The sequence below is a fragment of the Thalassophryne amazonica genome, chromosome 4 (assembly GCF_902500255.1).
Source record: "Thalassophryne amazonica chromosome 4, fThaAma1.1, whole genome shotgun sequence".
NCBI classification, from domain to species: Eukaryota; Metazoa; Chordata; class Actinopteri; order Batrachoidiformes; family Batrachoididae; genus Thalassophryne; species Thalassophryne amazonica.
Window position 1 is genome coordinate 20699001 of NC_047106.1, and position 22046 is coordinate 20721046.

General features: G+C 39.6%; 1 protein-coding gene across 2 annotated transcripts in view; it reads right to left on the bottom strand.

Annotated features, from left to right (window-relative positions):
• tada2a (transcriptional adaptor 2A) overlaps window positions 1-22046 on the bottom strand; it is a 42697-nt gene that overhangs the window by 15112 nt on the left and 5539 nt on the right. For both annotated transcript variants that reach the window (XM_034169197.1, XM_034169196.1), the window contains exons 2-8: window positions 12141-12247; window positions 11500-11559; window positions 11267-11358; window positions 9877-10034; window positions 7795-7883; window positions 5971-6043; window positions 5814-5877 (exon numbers count right to left, since the gene is read on the bottom strand). In XM_034169197.1, the coding sequence (XP_034025088.1) occupies window positions 5814-5877; window positions 5971-6043; window positions 7795-7883; window positions 9877-10034; window positions 11267-11358; window positions 11500-11559; window positions 12141-12247 (643 nt within the window). The remainder of the gene's footprint in view (window positions 1-5813; window positions 5878-5970; window positions 6044-7794; window positions 7884-9876; window positions 10035-11266; window positions 11359-11499; window positions 11560-12140; window positions 12248-22046) is intronic.

Here is a 22046-nt window from a genome sequence, read left to right on the forward strand (position 1 = left end):
TTGAGCAGCCTGGTAGGAATGGGGTCTAATAAACATGTTGATGGTTTGGATGAAGTAACTAATGAAAATAACTCAGACAGAACAATCGGAGAGAAAGAGTCTAACCAAATACCGGCATCACTGAAAGCAGCCAAAGATAACGATACGTCTTTGGGATGGTTATGAGTAATTTTTTTCTCTAATAGTTAAAATTTTGTTAGCAAAGAAAGTCATGAAGTCATTACTAGCTAAAGTTAATGGAATACTCAGCTCAATAGAGCTCTGACTCTTTGTCAGCCTGGCTACAGTGCTGAAAAGAAACCTGGGGTTGTTCTTATTTTCTTCAATTAGTGATGAGTAGAAAGATGTCCTAGCTTTACGGAGGGCTTTTTTATAGAGCAACAGACTCTTTTTCCAGGCTAAGTGAAGATCTTCTAAATTAGTGAGACGCCATTTCCTCTCCAACTTACGGGTTATCTGCTTTAAGCTACGAGTTTGTGAGTTATACCACGGAGTCAGGCACTTCTGATTTAAAGCTCTCTTTTTCAGAGGAGCTACAGCATCCAAAGTTGTCTTCAATGAGGATGTAAAACTATTGACGAGATACTCTATCTCACTTACAGAGTTTAGGTAGCTACTCTGCACTGTGTTGGTATATGGCATTAGAGAACATAAAGAAGGAATCATATCCTTAAACCTAGTTACAGCGCTTTCTGAAAGACTTCTAGTGTAATGAAACTTATTCCCCACTGCTGGGTAGTCCATCAGAGTAAATGTAAATGTTATTAAGAAATGATCAGACAGAAGGGAGTTTTCAGGGAATACTGTTAAGTCTTCTATTTCCATACCATAAGTCAGAACAAGATCTAAGATATGATTAAAGTGGTGGGTGGACTCATTTACTTTTTGAGCAAAGCCAATAGAATCTAATAATAGATTAAATGCAGTGTTGAGGCTGTCATTCTCAGCATCTGTGTGGATGTTAAAATTGCCCACTATAATTATCTTATCTGAGCTAAGCACTAAGTCAGACAAAAGGTCTGAAAATTCACAGAGAAACTCACAGTAACGACCAGGTGGACGATAGATAATAACAAATAAAACTTGTTTTTGGGACTTCCAATTTGGATGGACAAGACTAAGAGTCAAGCTTTCAAATGAATTAAAGCTCTGTCTGGGTTTTTGATTAATTAATAAGCTGGAATGGAAGATTGCTGCTAATCCTCCGCCCCGGCCCGTGCTACGAGCATTCTGACAGTTAGTGTGACTCGGGGGTGTTGACTCATTTAAACTAACATATTCATCCTGCTGTAACCAGGTTTCTGTTAGGCAGAATAAATCAATATGTTGATCAATTATTATATCATTTACCAACAGGGACTTAGAAGAGAGAGACCTAATGTTTAATAGACCACATTTAACTGTTTTAGTCTGTGGTGCAGTTGAAGGTGCTATATTATTTTTTCTTTTTGAATTTTTATGCTTAAATAGATTTTTGCTGGTTATTGGTGGTCTGGGAGCAGGCACCGTCTCTACGGGGATGGGGTAATGAGGGGATGGCAGGGGGAGAGAAGCTGCAGAGAGGTGTGTAAGACTACAACTCTGCTTCCTGGTCCCAACCCTGGATAGTCACGGTTTGGAGGATTTAAGAAAATTGGCCAGATTTCTAGAAATGAAAGCTGCTCCATCCAAAGTGGGATGGATGCCGTCTCTCCTAACAAGACCAGGTTTTCCCCAGAAGCTTTGCCAATTATCTATGAAGCCCACCTCAAGTCAAGTAGCTTGAAATGTCTGAAATGAACTCTCAAAACAGAACATGTGCAGATCAGGGGTAACAGATGTCTGAACAAATCTGGAATCACTCTGAAAGACTACAAGCTAACAGACAGATAAACCAGGACAACACAGATTCCTCCCCAGTCCGACGCTCCAGTCCCTCGCGCTCGGACAGCAGCAGCTCATTAAAGCTGATTTTCTGACGGATGCATTACAGCAATAATCGGCCGTGTGTGTGTGTGTGTGTGTGTGTGTGTGCAACAATGACAGATTAGCAGTCTGAGGGTGGAAAACATTCTCTACAAAACTTACTGACAACTTGACAAATGTAAAGGGAAAGCAGTAAATTCAAACATTACATGCAATAACATAATGAAGCAAACAAAACACTGTGGGAATTATTTAAAAATACATAAACTGGAGATAAAACTGTACAACTTTTGTTTAGTTTGAAATATGGAATTTATCATTCTCTTAACCAAAATGCACATACTTACACTGTGCAATGTTCTGTAGCTAAAAAGCTTTACTATTATTATTATTGTTGTCATTCTAACTTACTGTTTTGTCTTTGCCACCAGCAGAATATTGGGCAAAATTTCATGGAGCGTTTCAGGCTTGGTGTTCAAAGTCAAACATTTTTTTCTAATTTCTAAAAATATTAAGGACAAAGAATTGTATATTTATATTATACCTTAATTAACTTACTCAAGACAGTGAGAGGACTGTTTAGCTTTGGCAGAGGTATGCACTCCGATATAAATATGGTAGCATGTTAATATAGCCAACTGGTTAGCCCCACAGGATTCAAATTCAACCTGGTCAGCTAAGGCCTTTAGCCAGATGCGCACACGCGCACGTACACACACACACACACACACACACACACACACACACACACACACACACACACACACACACACACACACACACACACACACACACACACACACACACACACACACGATGGGAATGTGCAGAAATGCATGCAGCATCATGGTGTGTAACGCTGTGGCTGCAATCGGATCCTGTACGTGGGTGAGATGGGAATGTATCTCTCGACATCAAGCATGCTCGTCTGCAATGCGATCTGCGCCATATTTCACAAGGAGCTACATAAAGGCACACACTGCATATTAGTGCTTCATGACAGAGCTGTATGCACAGCACACTCACCCATCGTCACATACCACAGTTTATAAGTCCACTCCCTATACTAAGCAAAACACATAAAAGCTGGAAATAAATCAAATCAATTTTATTTATATAGCGCCAAATCACAACAAACAGTCACCCCAAGGCGCTTTATATTGTAAGGCAAAAGCCATACAATAATTACAGAAAAACCCCAACGGTCAAAACGACCCCCTATGAGCAAGCACTTGGCGACAGTGGGAAGGAAAAACTCCCTTTCAACAGGAAGAAACCTCCAGCAGAACCAGGCTCAGGGAGGGGCAGTCTTCTGCTGGGACTGGTTGGGGCTGAGGGAGAGAACCAGGAAAAAGACATGCTGTGGAGGGGAGCAGAGATCAATCACTAATGATTAAATGCAGAGTGGTGCATACAGAGCAAAAGGAGAAAGAAACACTCAGTGCATCATGGGAACCCCCCAGCAGTCTAAGTCTATAGCAGCATAACCAAGGGATGGTTCAGGGTCACCTGATCCAGCCCTAACTATAAGCTTTAGCAAAAACGAAAGTTTTAAGCCTAATCTTAAAAGTAGAGAGGGTGTCTGTCTCCCTGATCTGAATTGGGAGCTGGTTCCACAGGAGAGGAGCCTGAAAGCTGAAGGCTCTGCCTCCCATTCTACTCTTACAAACCCTAGGAACTACAAGTAAGCCTGCAGTCTGAGAGCGAAGCGCTCTATTGGGGTGATATGGTACTATGAGATCCCTAAGATAAGATGGGACCTGATTATTCAAAACCTTATAAGTAAGAAGAAGAATTTTAAATTCTATTCTGGAATTAACAGGAAGCTAATGAAGAGAGGCCAATATGGGTGAGATATGCTCTCTCCTTCTAGTCCCCGTTAGTACTCTAATGCCATCCAGAGTAAGGATCTGGTGAGACACCATGTTTCTAAGATTTGTGGGGCCAAGTACAATAACTTCAGTTTTATCTGAGTTTAAAAGCAGGAAATTAGAGGTCATCCATGTCTTTATGTCTGTAAGACAATCCTGCAGTTTAGCTAATCGGTGTGTGTCCTCTGGCTTCACGGATAGATAAGGCTGGGTATCATCTGCGTAACAATGAAAATTTAAGCTATGCCGTCTAATAATACTGCCTAAGGGAAGCATGTATAAAGTGAATAAAACTGGTCCTAGCACAGAACCTTGTGGAACTCCATAATTAACCTTAGTCTGTGAAGAAGATTCCCCATTTACATGAACAAATTGTAATCTATTAGATAAATATGATTCAAACCACCGCAGCGCAGTGCCTTTAATACCTATGGCATGCTCTAATCTCTGTAATAAAAGTTTATGGTCAACAGTATCAAAAGCAGCACTGAGGTCTAACAGAACAAGCACAGAGATGAGTCCACTGTCTGAGGCCATAAGAAGATCATTTGTAACCTTCACTAATGCTGTTTCTGTACTATGATGAATTCTAAAACCTGACTGAAACTCTTCAAATAGACCATTCCTCTGCAGATGATCAGTTAGCTGTTTTACAACTACCCTTTCAAGCATTTTTGAGAGAAAAGGAAGGTTGGAGATTGGCCTATAATTAGCTAAGATAGCTGGGTCAAGTGATGGCTTTTTAAGTAATGGTTTAATTACTGCCACCTTAACAGTGAACAATAACAAATATGGCAAACCTAATCCTTCAAACTATAATGGGTAAATATATTCTTTTTGTAAAGCTTATTAAAAGCAACTAATGTACCAAATATTTTAATATTATCAGGACAATTACGCCAAATACTAACAACCCTGACGGAAACACAATGATTTTTTAACAGTAGTACGGATCTTCAATTTCTCAAATAATAATGTTCCTCTCAAACTGTAATTGGAATCCTTCATTTTAAACAGATCCTGGACATGCAGAGGCAAAAGCTTATTTTTAACTTTATACATAATCTGTATTATAATATGATCAACCAAGTCCCAGAATTTTTAAATTTGGAGACAAGCAAATAATGGATTTGTTGGCTCACGATATGGTTTATTACTGATAATTCTTATAGCTTCCTCTTGCAACAGAGAAACTGGTTTAGTATTAGTTCTATATGTATTGTCCCAAACCTCGACACAATATGTCATATATAGAACAAGTAAAGCATGATTTAAAATGTTTAACGCATGTTGGGAGAGGAAGTCCTGGGCTTTATGCAGAATTGCAGTGACTTTTGACATTTTAGATTGAACATAGTTAATGTGTTTTCCAGCTTAATCTATCATCAATATAAACACCAAGAAATTTTGTATCTGTTACAATTTCAATTTCATTGATGAACCACACATCTAGTTGAAAATGTGCAAGAATGACGGACAATGGATGAATGGAAGTTATAAATGTTACGAAGAATGACTTTTATAAGAAGAATTGCCATTATTTGTGATTAACCTCTCAGACAGGCATACAATGAAATCTGTCCTCTGCATTTAAACCATCCTATTTATAGTTACACACAATCTAAGCAATAGGTGGAATCTGATACCCGAGCACCAACAACAGGTCTACAGGGACTACCTCAAACCACAGCAAGGAGCTTGACGGCAATGTGCATGCTGTGATGTTGGGAGGTAACCGAAGTGCGCGTAGGAAACCCACACAGACATGAGGAATACATGCAAATGCCACAAAAAACAAACTGGACAGAAGTGGAACTGAACCCAGGACCTTCTTGCTGGGCAGTAAGAACACTAAGCTGTGCCACCCATTAAATGGGTACTGGCAAAGATTCAAATTCCCTAATACTTCTCATTTCAGCAAGAAAAAAAACTATCTGTAGGAGGGGAAGCACCAAAAGGTCAATGAAGGTGCTCATAATGCCATCTACTGTCAGAATGGGGACATTACAGGATACAGAAAAAACATCCCTCACTCACTTTTTTCTCCGTTGTCTCTCCTTTAACCTTGAATGATAAATATCAACAACTGCAAGCTTCAGTGCTGAAATGGAACAAAATATGACACAATGAAGGGTGCATACAAGCATACATTTCTTTAAAATATGAACAACAAATCAATACAAATTTCTCTCACCATGTAAGATGTCTGAGTCATCATCCACAAAATCAATGTCTTTCAAATCCCATTCTGCATAGTTGTCAAACTCCTAAGTAGGACACAGAATGATGGTTTTCAGAAACTGCTGCCTTGACACAACTCATCGTGAGCTCCACATGCAGCCTGATCAACAATCCAGGATAAGTGCTCAGATTCAAAATCCTTTTAAGAGAATAAGCACGGCATGAGTCACTCGCTGACTGTGAGACAGCAACCAGGGCACTATTTCAGGTACATTTAATGAGCCCTCTAGTGGTAATTATTTTTATTTTTTAATTCTTGAGGAAAAAAAGGACACATATTTCCTTGATTAAAAGCCCGGGCATTTATTTTTCTCAAACCGTGCTCAGACCCGGCGCCAAAATGATGCAGGCCTGTATTCAAGGCCAGCGTTTATTAACAAAATGCTGCTTGCTGCCTGCAATGTCATATGGTGTTACGTTTCACATATATTTCTGGGTGTAACGAACCAAAGACAACCGCTTTAGGTCACAGCCCTCTGCATGGCTGTGAATCCTTCCTGGCACCTGACGTGCATCTGCTAAAGGATGGAGACCACAAGGGCTGTGATTGGTCGCTTTTCCGCTTTCACTCCATCTCCCGTCATATTTTGAAAGTTTTGCAGCGTGCTCACTGATTACATTTCAATCATGGATCAAATAGAGGAACGGCTGGCAGAAAAATCTGCAAATATGAACAACTTTACAACACGGAGTCAGAAAAACTACAAAGACACTCAAATGACCCACAATTCATGGAGGGAAATTGCACATACCATAATACTGGTTTGGAGGTTGATGATTGTATAAAGAAATGGAGCTTGTTGAGGGACAAACTGTTCCAGAATAAGACGCTGCTCCTGCAGAAAATTGCATTACGACACCCACCAGCGCGACGGAGAACTTTAAAAGCGTTGCAAGCACATCAATGTCATTGCATGGCCACGGAGTTACCAAGTTGGAAAAATGGAAATCAGGTTTTAGGATTTTAAACCACTCCACAGTGGACTTCAGAAAAAAGAGTGACTTGCTCAAATTTAATGACTTTTAACAATTTAAAGCCTGCCTTAAATATGCCTGGTGCATATTTAAGGCAGGCTTTTATTTTTTTTTCAGATGAAGTTTTAATACGACCATTAAATGAGGCAGGTCCCGATTCAAGGTCAGGCGGTTTAATCAAGGAAATAAGGCAATTTATTTATTCTATGCATATCAAGCATCACCCATGATCGAAATGTAATCAGCGAGCACACTGTAAAAACTTTCAAAATATGATGGGAGAGGAAGGAGAAAAGCGAAAAGCGACCAATCACAGCCCTTGCGGATACAACATTTTTGCAACCCCATAGTCTTGTATCATATTCTGATGAGCTTTTGCTGGAAAACAATGAAAAATGAAAATAAATGTTTTTCCCTTTTTTTTTTTTTTTTTTTTTGTGAAAACGTTCACCCATGACTAACTTTGAAATTTTTATACTCAGTTGCATTTGGGTGAATTTCCAAAAATGAGAACCCTGGTTGAATAATAAACAAAAAAGGAAAAAAGCATGATGACTCTGCAAAACAATACAATCACCATTGAAGTCTTAGAAATTCTAAGAATTCATTGAAAGCCAAGATGCAACCTTGCCATATTCAAACAAGTTTTGCATAAGAATACAAATATGGGATCATGGGTGAACCTTTTTAAAGATAGGTCAAAAATGAGTTCACTGTAGTTATTTATGCATGAAAGCTCATCTAAATTGAAAGTTGGAAAAAAAAAAAAAAAAATTGAAAATCTCTAATGCCCACACCTCACCTCCATGAAGTCTGCTCTGGCAGGCATGTATCCGGCCATATCTCGAGACAGCACAGAATCGAATGTGGGCCGAGGTGGATCGTCCGTCGCTGTGAAAGAAAGAAATATATGCACAATTAATAAAGCAACTAATGTTAGAAATAATATCAGGTGTAAAGCTCATCCGTACGTAGTAGAAAAACAAAATAATCCAAATCACTGTCAGGAATGTTGTAAATACGCCATCTCAAAATGCCTTTGAGAAGATTTGGTTTGGTAAGATGGACAAATTGTTAGAAATGTAAATTCTGTCTGTGCTTCCACTTTGCCAACTGCTGCATGAAGGAAAATTATATAAAAAAAATACACACTTGAACAGTGACAGATGGAGAACTGAGGCAAACTAGGAACTGAGGCAAGTTCTTGAAACACCAACTGCTTCTGTCCAACTGTCAGGTCAGTGTGTTACGGGTTGGAAGCGAAGCCAAAAGATAAGATCACGGTGGTGGTGGTGGTGAGGTGTTAGCTAGGATATGGCAGCACGTATTCAAACTAATTTATACTAACAGTTATCTACAGCAACACCAGCACAGGATAACCTTACAGAATTTGTTGTTTGTTAATCCTCTTCCAACATTTAGGAGATTTAAAAAAAAAAAAACAAACAAACAAAAAACTTTGCAAGCTGCTCGTGGGGATCCAGGGGTCGTGTTTATAAAATAGGTAGGTGACATTTTTGAAGGATTTTAATAAATTATGCAAACTTTCTATAATGAGTTGGAATGGCATGCGAGTCCAGAATGTTTTTGGAACCTTAGAACTCAACAGTTTTTAGAAGAACTACACGTTCTTGGTGGAAACTGCCTGGAGACAACAGGCTTGTAGCCGCGATCCAAATCAGTTACACAGTATCGCCCTGTTTTGTTTTTTTTATATATACAGTTGTAAATGTACATAAATACTGCGTCTTGTCCTAAAATTACATTAAGAAATGACATGTTTTATAGAAAAATATCTCAATCAATCTTGTGTATTATACTGAGTATTATTGCACACCCACACACTTGGTAACTTGTTTTAATCATGTAACTTTTTAATGTGAATTTACTGTCTTAATGTAATTATAAATTGTTTAGGTTCTTGTTATCATATAACATTATTATTATTATTATGATCATAACTATTATCAGTACTATTACTGTTATTATAACTTCTATTTTGTCATTTGATTTTTTAAAATGGACCACAATGGAAATAAGTATTTTCACTATAGATAAATGATTTACCGCCCCTGCTGGAATGGCGTGAGTCCAGAATGCAACTACAAGCACTCGGAGAGCGCAAACCTCCGCCAAGGCCATAGGGTCACTGACGTCACATGGAATACCCTTTGGCAAAGAGACTTATTCCACATCATTTTATGCATCTACCGTCATGTTTCAGATTCAGTGGTTAAACCCTTAGATCTTCAGCAAATGTATTTATAAAGAGAAACTGCATGAACTACACGTTTTTTAATTTTCTAATAAGTTTATTCAATGAGGAGAAACAAATGCTAAATTATTGTTGTGTCGTAACTTAATTTTTGTTCAGCCTTTGTGACCCGCCTTCATGAAGTTAGATGCAAAAACGTTGAAATTGGCCCTATCCTGCAATGATAAAGAATCCTTAAAAAAGTTACTGGATGCAGATCGTGTTCCGGATCATTACCATTACCAAAATTACCAAGCTACACCCTGGTAAAAATTTCATTGAAATCCGTTGAGGATTTTTTGAGTAATCCTGCTAACAAACCAACCAACCAACCACCCAACAAACGGACGCGACCGAAAACATAACCTCCTTGGCAAAGGTAATTATCAATGTCCATTGTTCATTATTGTTAGGCAATATCCGTAGGTGCTCCAAAAATATTAGTCCTATTAACATTCCGTCTTGGCGGCATTCATCCTTCACCCAAATTCATAAGCATACCAAACAACAAATGTCAGCTCACCCCAGTTTTTCTGGGATAAAAGCCATACAAACACACGTACACACAGGCCACTTGGTTATTATAGTAAAGATAAGTCAAAAGGGGGGGCAGATGATTTGGGTACAAACGCTTGAAAGGAACTGCGCCATCTGCGTAGTGACAGTTGTTTGTCTTCCGCAGGCCGAGCAGAGTGGAGGAAAAGAGTGGGTTATTGATGAAATTCTTCATGTAGTGGCTCTCGCATTCTTCTTTGCTTTTTGTGCGCATCTGATATGCCACATCTTGCCTGTGGGACAGCAAACAGAAAGAGGAAGGGTTACCGAGCTGTATGAATGAATCCACTATGTGCTAAATATAACACACATATCCCACAGCACAGTACCGAGTGCTTTCCATCCAAATATCACACTAGAAATGCCTCCCACTGGAAGTTTCCAACAATATAATTATGCCTAATGAGTATAAGACCTGTTGTAATTACATGAAATTACACAGGTCAACAAACAATTTTGTGATGGAACAAGGACGCAATTAATCATGTCATTTAAAAAAGCAAACTGCAAGTTGTGACTTTGTGATATTAATTTCCCAAGACTAATACTGTTTCTGTGCATTTGTTAAGCGTTTTCACATTTAAGTCAAGAAATCAAACAGCCCACAATTTGCATGTGTCTCTCACAGCGCAGCATATGGTCATGACAGATGACATTTAGGTTTCAGGCAATTATGCATGTATAATGCGTGTTGTTATTACGATCTAAAATAATGTGATCTGACTTAAGCCTGATTTACGCTCCTGCAACTTCGGAACTCTGTGGCCACGCAATCATGTCGACATGGGCGTGACACAAAGTTCTCTGTCACATTGGTGGGCATCGTGATGTATTTTACCGCTAGAATAACAGAGGGCGCAACGTCGAGAACTAGGTAGGGACTTTGTTGCTGCCTCCATCACCAGTGGTGCTGGTCATTTTCTTCTGGACCAATTTGTTCCTCAGTGACCTCCACTTCTTTATTCAACCTCTAAACCAAGATTACATGCAATTTCCCCTCCATCAATTGCTGGTCATTTGAGAGTCTTTGTAGTTTTTCAACACCGTGTTGTAAAGGTGGTCACATTTGTGTACTTCTTCTGCCAAACGTTCCTCTATTTGATTCATAACTGAAATATAATCGCGTGCACACTTCGAAAGCTTTTACATGATGGGAGGTGGAGTGAAATTGTGAAATTGACAAATCACAACCATGTTTTGACATGTAGCTTCAATTTTTGGGACGTGCACGTCAGGCTACGGAGAGGGGGCTCGAAGAGGGTTCGCAGTGACACAGAGGACTCTGCGTGGCTACAGAGCTGTCGAGACAGAGTAGCATCAGGCTTTATGTAACATCCCAGTACAACACAAATGGCAGAGATACTGCAGTTTATATTAGGGAGTGAAATGGCATGGGGCTAGCTTTCCTTCCACTAATCTAATGTTACATGGTCACAGCTTCTGTAAAACTTAACTTATGACTAACCAGTTTCCAAATCCACAGTCCATAACGGCTTCCAGCAGGTCCATTTCCTCCTGAGCCGTCCATCCTGGCTCCAGTACCGGGAAGTCTGATGTCTGTGTTAAGAAAATAATGAGCAAACACTCACAAAAATAAAACAGTAAAATAATACATAAAAGTGAGTGAGCATTAGATATCCACAGACAAGCTAGTCAACCGTTAATAATGGTTATAGTATTATGTAACAGTTTACTTACCATGATTTCATATTTGTGATCGCTCTGGTGCTTCTTGTATTCAAATCCTCTGGTGAAACACTGAAAAAAGCCATTTGAATGAATGAATAAATTTATTCGGCACACCCAGACCAAAATAACAAATTATCCTCACAGCGAAAACAAAGAAAACAATCTGACAGTGCGCCCATGTGTTCGAAAGGGTGAGGGCAGAAGCAAGAGCTTATAAATGCCCACCCCTTTAATCAAAAAGTACAAATGTATACATATGTATATAAAAACAGTATACATACACCCATGATAACTGATATAAAATTTAAAGCAATCACTGAACTAAGATTTCAAACACAAACATACAAACAGCAGTGCACCATACACAACCCCCCCAAAAAACAAAAATCGATAAACCTAATTCATCATGCTATAACAAGTAATTTGTGATTTTTGAAGAGCCTTTTGAAGCCAACCAAGTTACCCAGCAACTTTATGTTGTCCGGGCACAAATTCCAAATATTAACACCTTTAACAGAAACACAGTGTCTTTTTACTGTAGTTCGAATCTTCGGTTTTTGAAATAATACAATTTGTTGAGTTTCAGTTACAATGAGTCATCTCGGAATCAAAAAGAGCTTTAGAAACACTGGTGTTTGCGATCGCCTGACCTGGAGACACAGTAAAAAGGGTGAGGGGCCACATTCTGCACACTTGATGTAAGGCTCAGACAGATACGATGAACATCCTCTGCACGGTGGCTTATCAAAAGGATCATCTGAAATGAGACAGGATGGTGAACGCAGTTAGGAAAAGTACTTCTGTATTGATTAGTGCTGCAACTAGTGATTCATTTTACTGATTAACCTGTTGATTTTTTTGCAGGTTTTTTTCCAGAAAATGTTAGAAAAATGTAAAAAAATAAAGCCATTCAGAGTTTCCCAAATCCAAAACTGGTCAGTTTACTGTCAAAGAACATTAAGCAAACTAGGAAAGGACCCACAAACTATTTATATGTAAGTACGCAACTGAAATCAGACAATGTGGACTTAAAAAAAAAAAAAAAGACTCAATATGATTAAATCATTATCAAATAATTGGCAATTAATTAAATAATTGATTAATTGGTGTAGTAATAGATACACATTTTTTCAAATATTCCTTTCCAGAATTTCAGTGTATGGACATCATTTGAAGAACAATTAAAAAAGTACTTCTTGTAAATGATAAAATCTGTGCTGTAATGTGTAATTCACTGTTAACATTAAGCTCTCATGTTTTAAGATTTAAAAAAAAAAATTTTTTAAAGTACAATACATCAGTACAACTAATTTTAACATTCCCAGTTGCTTTAATTTGCTAAGGTATCGTGTCGAGGTATGGGTCCAGATATTGCGTCCTGGACCCATTTCTGTCGGTGCTCGCGGCCGGCCGCATGGCTTCTGATGTGCTGGAGTGGTCCAATTTAGCTTCCTCAGCTAAAATTCTTGCTCTGGTAGTCTGACTTCTGTCTTGACTCTTGTAGAGACTGAAGTCAGAGACAGAAGACAGACTACCAGAGCAAGAATTTTAACTGAGGAAGTTTCTGCAATTTGAAACGAAACGTCCTCGCGTCAAGCAACCCAGTCCAGTCGAAGATTCTACCTTCTCTACTATGGAAACCACCTGGACAACTGAGAGCCTACACAGAAACATATATGGGTATTAATGTTCATAAATGGTTCTGCCAGTGTGGCATTTACCATTACTATATATATGCAGACGGGGAAAAAAAAAAAAAAATTGCTAAGGTATCTGATTAAAAATTATTTAACAACATGGAATGATGGTGCAGTGACTGGAACGACAAACTCAAAAGGGAAAAGCATAAAGTTGTATACTCGTATAGCAAAGCTAGAGGGCAGAGTCACACCTGGCCGTGTGAAGACAAGGAACATGCGCTGTTGTTACCAAAGAGGCCACAAATCGATGTTTGAATTGACCATTTACTGCACAGTTCAATGCTACAAGTGACAAGGTGTGCTCGTGCTGTTGTGTTTTCGGACGAATTTTACTTGGATTGGATTTTACTTAAATGCATGTTTGCATTCACTCTCTTTAATCCCACGGTCAACTCCAGAGCTTGCTTTGAGAATTATTTTGTGCCAAGATGGAAATTTCATTTCATTACGATTTTGGGACAACGGCATCATGAGAATTTATCTGTGAATTTATTGACATTGCATGATGCACCGTGCTGTGTTTAGCGATGATCGTATTGCGAGTGTGTTTCCATGTCAGTGGGTGTTATCATCCCGAAGCCCCGCTATTTCTGCCAGGAAGGTAAGAAATTTAACTTTTTTTAAATTCTAAATTAAATTAAATATTATTTTAATTAAAAAGCAAACCAAAAACAGGTAGGTACAGCATTTACGGTCCGTGTAAACCCATTGGTTTTTTAATACATCAAATACAAACAAAACAGGTACTATACAAAATCTTGAAATAGCTGCACACATAAAATTAAACAGCAAAAGAACATAAGGGGCTTATTGCATATTATTTACATATAATAAAACAAAATGAAAATACAAGGCAACTGAATATTTACAGATCAAATTTGTCTATAAAATAAAACTAGTTTTGAAGTGCTGAGTAATGGTTTTGTCTTGATAAAACAACATTTATGTATGTAGTTGGATAAATCTTGTTCACTCAACATGCACATCAGGGTACTTTGTGCCCTTTTTGCCCTCTTTGGTAATGGTGGCCGTGCCCCGTGTAGGCACGGCAACATTACGTTAGCAGTATAGGGAGTGTGCACTCTTCACTATATCCAACTCCATGGGGAAAACCAACATACGAGGGCTGTCAATAAAGTATAGGTCCTTTTTATTTTTTTCAAAAACTATATGGATTTCATTCATATGTTTTTACGACAGACACGCTTGAACCCTCGTGCGCATGCGTGAGTTTTTCCACGCCTGTCGGTGACGTCATTCGCCTGTGAGCACTCCTTGTGGGAGGAGTCGTCCAGCCCCTCGTCAGAATTCCTTTGTCTGAGAAGTTGCTGAGAGACTGGCGCTTTGTTTGATCAAAATTTTTTCTAAACCTGTGAGGCACATCGAAGTGGACACGGTTCGAAAAATTAAGCTGGTTTTCGGTGAAAATTTTAACGGCTGATGAGAGATTTTGAGGTGATACTGTCGCTTTAAGGACTTCCCACGGAGCGAGACGTCACGCAGTGGTCCCAGGCGCCGTCGTCAGCCTGTTTCAAGCTGAAAACCTCCACATTTCAGGCTCTATTGATCCAGGACGTCGTGAGAGAACAGAGAAGTTTCAGAAGAAGTCGGTTTCAGCATTTTATCCGGATATTCCACTGTTAAAGGAGATTTTTTTAATGAAAGACGTGCGGACGGGTCCCCGCATCAGGACGCAGCCGGCGCGGTGCGGCGGCACAGGAAAAACACCTCCGTGTTGATAACCATTTGTAAAATCCAGGCGGCTTTTGATGGCTTTCAGTGGAGTGAGTATATGAGAAATTGTTTAACAGCTGGACATGTTCCAACTTGTCCTTAAGGCTTGCAACGGAGGTGTTTTTCCTGTGGCGGAGCGTCGCGGCGGCTGCGAGCCGATGCTGCAATCCGCCCACACGTCTTCTCAGACAAAGGAATTCCGACGAGGGGCTGGACAACTCCTCCCACAAGGAGTGCTCACAGGCGAATGACGTCACCGACAGGCGTGGAAAAACTCACGCATGCGCACGAGGGTTCAAGCATGTCTGACGTAAAAACATATGAATGAAATCCATATAGTTTTTGAAAAAAATAAAAAGGACCTATACTTTATTGACAGACCTCGTATGTTTCCATAAACTCTGTGTGCATAAAAAGAAAAACTTTCATTAGCACATGAGGTAACAATTTTATTTTTTTTAAAATCTCAAACATTTTTCATTCAAAACTGTGCAACTATCACCGTAATATGCATGAAGCCCTGCAATTATGACTTGTTTGTGAAAATTTTACCATTATGACAGAAAGCTTACCTACAACTCCTTGGAAATTTTCATGAATCCATTATCTGACATGTCAAACAACTGGCTGCAAAAGTCATGATTTTTATCTGAACATATGGGCTTCTGAAAGTGGAGAGACTATGTATACAAATGACTATAACTCCAAAATGCTTAATGAGATATTTTTTAAGGGATTGGCTGCAGGTAGGGCAGACGGAATGAGTCATCGCCAGGTGACAACCGCCTATGCAGTGATTTATTCACCATAACCCTAGCACTAACCGTAAGTGTATAGAAACATTGTAGCTCTATACGTCTGTGCTGTACCTGTAGAATTCATGTTTTGGGACAAGTCTCCTGTACATGTAGCCACTTTGTTTTGTTAAATCATTTGATTTAAAGCAGGGCTGCCCAAATAGGCACCTGTCCTGCATGTTCTGGAAGAGCAGATGGGAGCTGCTTTTGCAAAAAGGATGGAAATAGCTCTGGTGAATACCGACTATAAGAAAAAGGAGGAGTACAGGGTGATATAAGAGTGGAGGAAGGTGCACACAGGTGGACTACATTCGTTGTAGGAGATGCAAGCTAAAAGAAATTGGAGACTGTAAGGTGGTGCCAGGAGAGACTGTAGCTAGACAGCATAGGATGGTGGTTTGTAGGATGACTTCAGAGGTGAAGTTGAAGAAGAGACTGAGAGCTCAACAAAGGATCAGATGGTAGAAGCTGTAGGAGGAAGATTTGGGTGAAATTCAATGAGCAGGTAAGAGAGGCACCGGATGGAGGGGAAGCAATTTTGGACAATTGGAAAAGTACTGCAAATATGCTAAGGGAGACATCTAGGAAGGTACTGGGTGTGACATCTGGACAGTGGAAGGAAGACAAAGAGACTTAGTGGTGGAACGAAAATGTTCAGGAAAACACAAGGAGAAAGAGGTTGGCAAAAACAAACTGGGATCGTTGAAGAGATGAAAAAAGAAGACATGAGTAGAAGATGTGGAAGTGAAAAGAGAAGTGGCAAAAGCTAAGGAAAAGGCATACAGTAGTGTTCAGAATAATAGTAGTGCTATGTGACTAAAAAGATTAATCCAGGTTTTGAGTATATTTCTTATTGTTACATGGGAAACAAGGTACCAGTAGATTCTCAATAATCCAACAAGACCAAGCATTCATGATATGCACACTCTTAAGGCTATGAAACTGGGCTATTAGTAAAAAAAAATAGAAAAGGGGGTATTCACAATAATAGTAGCATCTGCTGTTGACGCTACAAACTCAAAGCTATTATGTTCAAACTGCTTTTTTAGCAATCTTGTGAATCACTAAATTAGTATTTAGTTGTATAACCAGTTTTTCATGATTTCTTCACATCTGCGAGCCATTACTTTTTTTGGTTTGAAACCATGATTTTGCTTGGTTTCTAGTGTGCTTGGGGGGGTCACTGTCTTGTTGAAACACCCATTTCAAGGGCATGTCCTCTTCAGCATAAGGCAACATGACCTCTTGAAGTATTTTGACATATCCAAACTGATCCATGATACCTGGTATGCGATATATAGGCCCAACACCATAGTAGGAGAAACATGCCCATATCATGATGCTTGCACCACCATGCTTCACTGTCTTCACTGTGAACTGTGGCTTGAATTCAGAGTTTGGGGGTCGTCTCACAAACTGTCTGCGGGCCTTGGACCCAAAAAGAACAATTTTACTCTCATAGTAAGTCCCTTCGGCTGCTCCCTTGTTTGCACTCGGGGTCGCCACAAAAAAATCCAAGGTGGATCTGCATGTTGATTTGGCACAGGTTTTACGCCGGATGCCCTTCCTGACGCAACTCCACATTACATGGAGAAATGTGGCAGGGGTGGGATTTGAACCCGGAGCCTTCTGAACTGAAACCAAGCGCATTAACCACTTGGCCACCACCCCTGCTAATCAGTCCACAAAATATTCCTCCATTTCTCTTTAGGCCAGTTGATGTGTTCTTTGGCAAATTGTAACCTCTTCTGCACGTCTTTTATTTAACAGAGGGACTTTGCGGGGGATTCTTGTAAATAAATTAGCTTCACACAGGCGACTTCTAACTGTCACAGCACTTACAGGTAACTCCAGACTGTTTTTGATCATCCTGGAGCTGATCAATGGGTGAGCCTTTGCCATTCTTCTATCCATTTTGATGGTAGTTTTCCATTTTCTTCCACGTGTCTGTTTTTTTGTGTCCATTTTAAAGCATTGTAGATGAACAGCCTATAATTTTTTGCACCTGCGTATAGGTTTTCCCCTCTCCAATCAACTTTTTAATCAAACTACGCTGTTCTTCTGAACGTCTTGAACGTCCCATTTTCCTCAGGCCTTCAAAGAGAAAAGCATGTTCAACAGGTGCTGGCTTCATCCTTACATAGGGGACACCTGATTCACACCTGTTTGTTCCACAAAACTGACGAACTCACTGACTGAATGCCACACTACTATTATTGTGAACACCCCCTTTTCTACTTTTTTTTTTTTACTAATAGCCCAATTTCATAGCCTTAAGAGTGTGCATACCATGAATGCTTGGTCTTGTTGGATTTGTGAAAATCTACTGAATCGACTGGTACCTTGTTTCCCATGTAACAATAAGAAATATACTCAAAACCTGGATTAATCTTTTTAGTCACATAGCACTATTATTATTCTGAACACTACTGTATAGTGAGCTGTACAACCAGCTGAATAGTATGAAAGGAAAAAAGGACTTGTACTGACTGGCCAGACAAAAGGACAGAGCTGGGAAGGATATGCAACAGGTTAGGGTGGTAAAAGATGCAGATAGTAATGTGCTGAGAAGCGAGTAGAGTGTGTTGAGAAGGTGGGGGGAACATTTTGAGAAGCTGATGAATGAAGAAAATGAGAGAAGGCTGGGTGATGAGAAGAGAGAGAGAGAGACTCTGGAAGTGCAAGAGATTAGTAAGGATGAAGTGAGAGCAGCTATGAAGAGGATGAAGAGTGGAAAGGCAGTTGGTCCAGATGGCATTCCAGTGGAAGCATAGAAATGTCTAGGAAAGATGGCAGTGGAGTTTCTAATCAGACAGTTTAATAAAATCTTGAAAAGTGAGAGGATGCCTGGGAAGTGGAAACGGTGTGGTGATTCTTATTTTTAAGAACAAGGGTGATGTGCAGAGCTGCAGTAAGTACAGAAGCATAAAGTTGATCAGCCACAGCATGAATTTATGGGAAAGCAGGGTTTTAGCTAGCACAAACTTACGTTGCAGCCCATTACGATATAATTTTGGACCATTACACTTATTTTGGACCGTGTAATCAACCATTTCTGCAGCGCGACTCCAGTTTGAAGCGTGAATCAATGCTTCAATTCAATGGCTCGTGGCTCTTTGATTCGCTGCTCTTCAGAAGTGGTAAGTCCGCTTCTTAACCCCTCTCAAAGGCATATCATGAGTCATTTTTGTGTGTATTAAAGTCACTAACTGGGACTCTTGTCTTGTTGCAGTCAACAAACGAGAATCATCCTCTGTTCCTTTGGCACAGCTCCAAACGCTGCATGGCTCTTTGCTGAGAGAGTCTGCTCGGAATTAATAACTTCAAAATGAATTGCTGCTTTAAATAAGATGACACCTCTTACAAACGTTGCAATACAGACAATAAATAACAATCGACTAAAATGTTTTTTCCTCCCAAAATGAGACGTCCTGCATTCTTTATGAACCTGACGTGGAGTGCAGCAAGCTGTAGAGCTCAGCTCAGATATGGAAAGGCATTCATGCCAATAATAATGTCTGAAAGAAAATGCTTTTAACAAAAACTAAGATTTTATTTCTGTTTATGTCCAGAGATCAAGGATCGACCATGTAGAGTTTATTATGTCCAGAGTTTAAAGATCCAGTAACCAATTTCATATTTATTTACTTTAAGACTCAATAAAATGTTATTCAATTTCAATTTAATCAGCTTATAAAGCACCAAATTACAACAAAAGCCGTCTCAAGGTGCCTCACACAGAACAGTTCAACATAAAAAAATTAAATAAATAAAAATAAAAACTACACTACTATACTCAAAATTTATCCTAGCTAGAACCCTGGGAAAGGGTAGAAAAAGCTAGGGTTAGAAAACAGGTGAAGATCTGTGAGCAGCCATATGGTTTCATGCTGAGAAAGAGCATGACAATGCAATGTTTGCTCTGAGAATATTACAGAGAATGAATGAGTGGATGAATGAAGAAAATGAGAGAAGGCTGGGTGATGAGAAGAGAGAGAGAGACTCGGGAAGTGCAAGAGATTAGTAAGGATGAAGTGAGAGCAGCTATGAAGAGGATGAAGAGTGGAAAGGCAGTTGGTCCAGATGGCATTCCAGTGGAAGCATAGAAATGTCTAAGAAAGATGGCAGTGGAGTTTCTAATCAGACTGTTTAATAAAATCTTGAAAAGTGAGAGGATGCCTGGGAAGTGTTAACGATGTGTGCTGATTCCTATTTTTAAGAACAAGGGTGATGTGCAGAGCTGCAGTAAGTACAGAAGCATAAAGTTGATCAGCCACAGCATGAATTTATGGGAAAGCAGGGTTCTAGCTAGCACAAACTTGTGTTGCAGCCCGTTACTATATAATTTTGGACCATTACACTTATTTTGGACCGTGTAATCAACCATTTCTGCAGCGCGACTCCAGTTTGAAGCATGAATCAATGGTTCGATTCAATGGCTCGTGGCTCTTTGATTCGCTGCTCTTCAGAAGAGGTAAGTCCGCTTCTTAACCCCTCTCAAAGGCATATCATTAGTCATTTTTGTGTGATTTTATTTCTGTTTATGTCCAGAGATCCAGGATCCAGCATGTAGAGTTTATTATGTCCAGAGTTTAAAGATCCAGTAACCAATTTCATATTTATTTACTTTAAGAGTCAATAAAATGTTGTTCAATTTCAATTTAATCAGCTTATAAAGCACCAAATTACAACAAAAGCCGTCTCAAGGTGCCTCACACAGAACAGTTCAACATAAAAAATTAAATAAATAAAAAAAAAAAAAAAATTCAAATACCTAATTAAAAACAGAAATAAAAATACGAAAGCTGAAGGCTCTGCCTCCCATTCTACTCTTACAAACCCTAGGAACTACAAGTAAGCCTGCAGTCTGAGAGCGAAGTGCTCTATTGGGGTGATATGGTACTATGAGGTCCCTAAGATAAGATGGGACCTGATTATTCAAAACCTTATAAGTAAGAAGAAGAATTTTCAATGCAATGTTTGCTCTGAGAATATTACAGAGAAGGCCAGAAGGAGTTCCATTATGTGCTTGTGGATTTAGAGAAAGCTTATGACAGGGTGCCAAGAGAAGAGTCGTGGTATTGTATGAGGAAGTCTGGAGTGGCAGAGAAGTATGTGAGGGTAGTGCAGGACATGTACAAGGATAGTGTGACAGTGGTGAGATGTGTCATAGGGATGACAGATTAATTCAAGGTGGAGGTGGGATTACACCAAGGATCAGCTCTGAGTCCTTTCTTGTTCACAGTGGTGATGGACAGGTTGACAGATGACATCCGACAGAAGTCTCCACGGACTACGATGTTTGCAGATGACATTATGATCTGTAGTCAGGTTGAGTCTAGTCTGGAAAGGTGGAAATATGCTCTGGAGAGCAGGGGAATGAAAGTCAGTAGGAGCAACCAGCATGCTTTAACCCAGCCACTACACCCTGCTATTCAGGTGGGTGCTACCACTGAGGTGTTACCTAGGTTTACAGAATTTGATACTATCTCACTAGGTGTGCTGGCGAAACTCGTAATGTCTACAAAAAGCACAACCTGCTTATTTGATCCTATACCAACAAAACTGTTTAAGGACAGCCACCCCATTCTTGGGGTGGCTGTGCTGGAAATTGTTAATCTGTCATTAATGTCTGGATATATTCCTAAATGTTTCAAATCTGCAGTGATTAAACCATTACTTAAGAAATCTAATCTTGCCCTAGTGTATTGAAAAACTATAGGCTGATATCAAATCTATCATTCTGCTCTAAAATTCTGGAAAAAGTGGTTTCACGGCAACTTGTGGACTACCTTACTAAGAACAATCTTTTTGAGCCACTACAGTCTGCTTTTAGAAAATATCACTTCACAGAGACAGCTCTCACTAAAGTGGTGAATGATCTTCTGCTTGCAATGGATTCGGACACCACTATGGTGCTGGTGCTGTTAGATCTCAGTGCTGCGTTTGATACTGTGGAGCATCACATTTTACTTGATAGGCTAGAAAATCATTTTAAGATTACTGGGAGTGCCCTTGCACGGTTGACGTCATACCTGACCAGTCGTTCTCACTGTGTTTTGTACAATAACACTACCTCTAAACTTAGTGACGTGAAATTTGGGGTTCCACAGGGATCCGTCTTAGGCCCCCTGCCTTTCTCCCTTTATATAGCACCCCTTGTACATATACTGCAGCGTTTTGGGATTACCTTTCACTGCTATGCTGATGATACTCAATTGTACATGCCGATAACTGCTGGTAATCTCATTCATAGAAAATCCTTAGAAGACTGCCTTGCATCAGTGAGAAGCTGGTTGTCTAGTAACTTCCAACTTTTAAACTC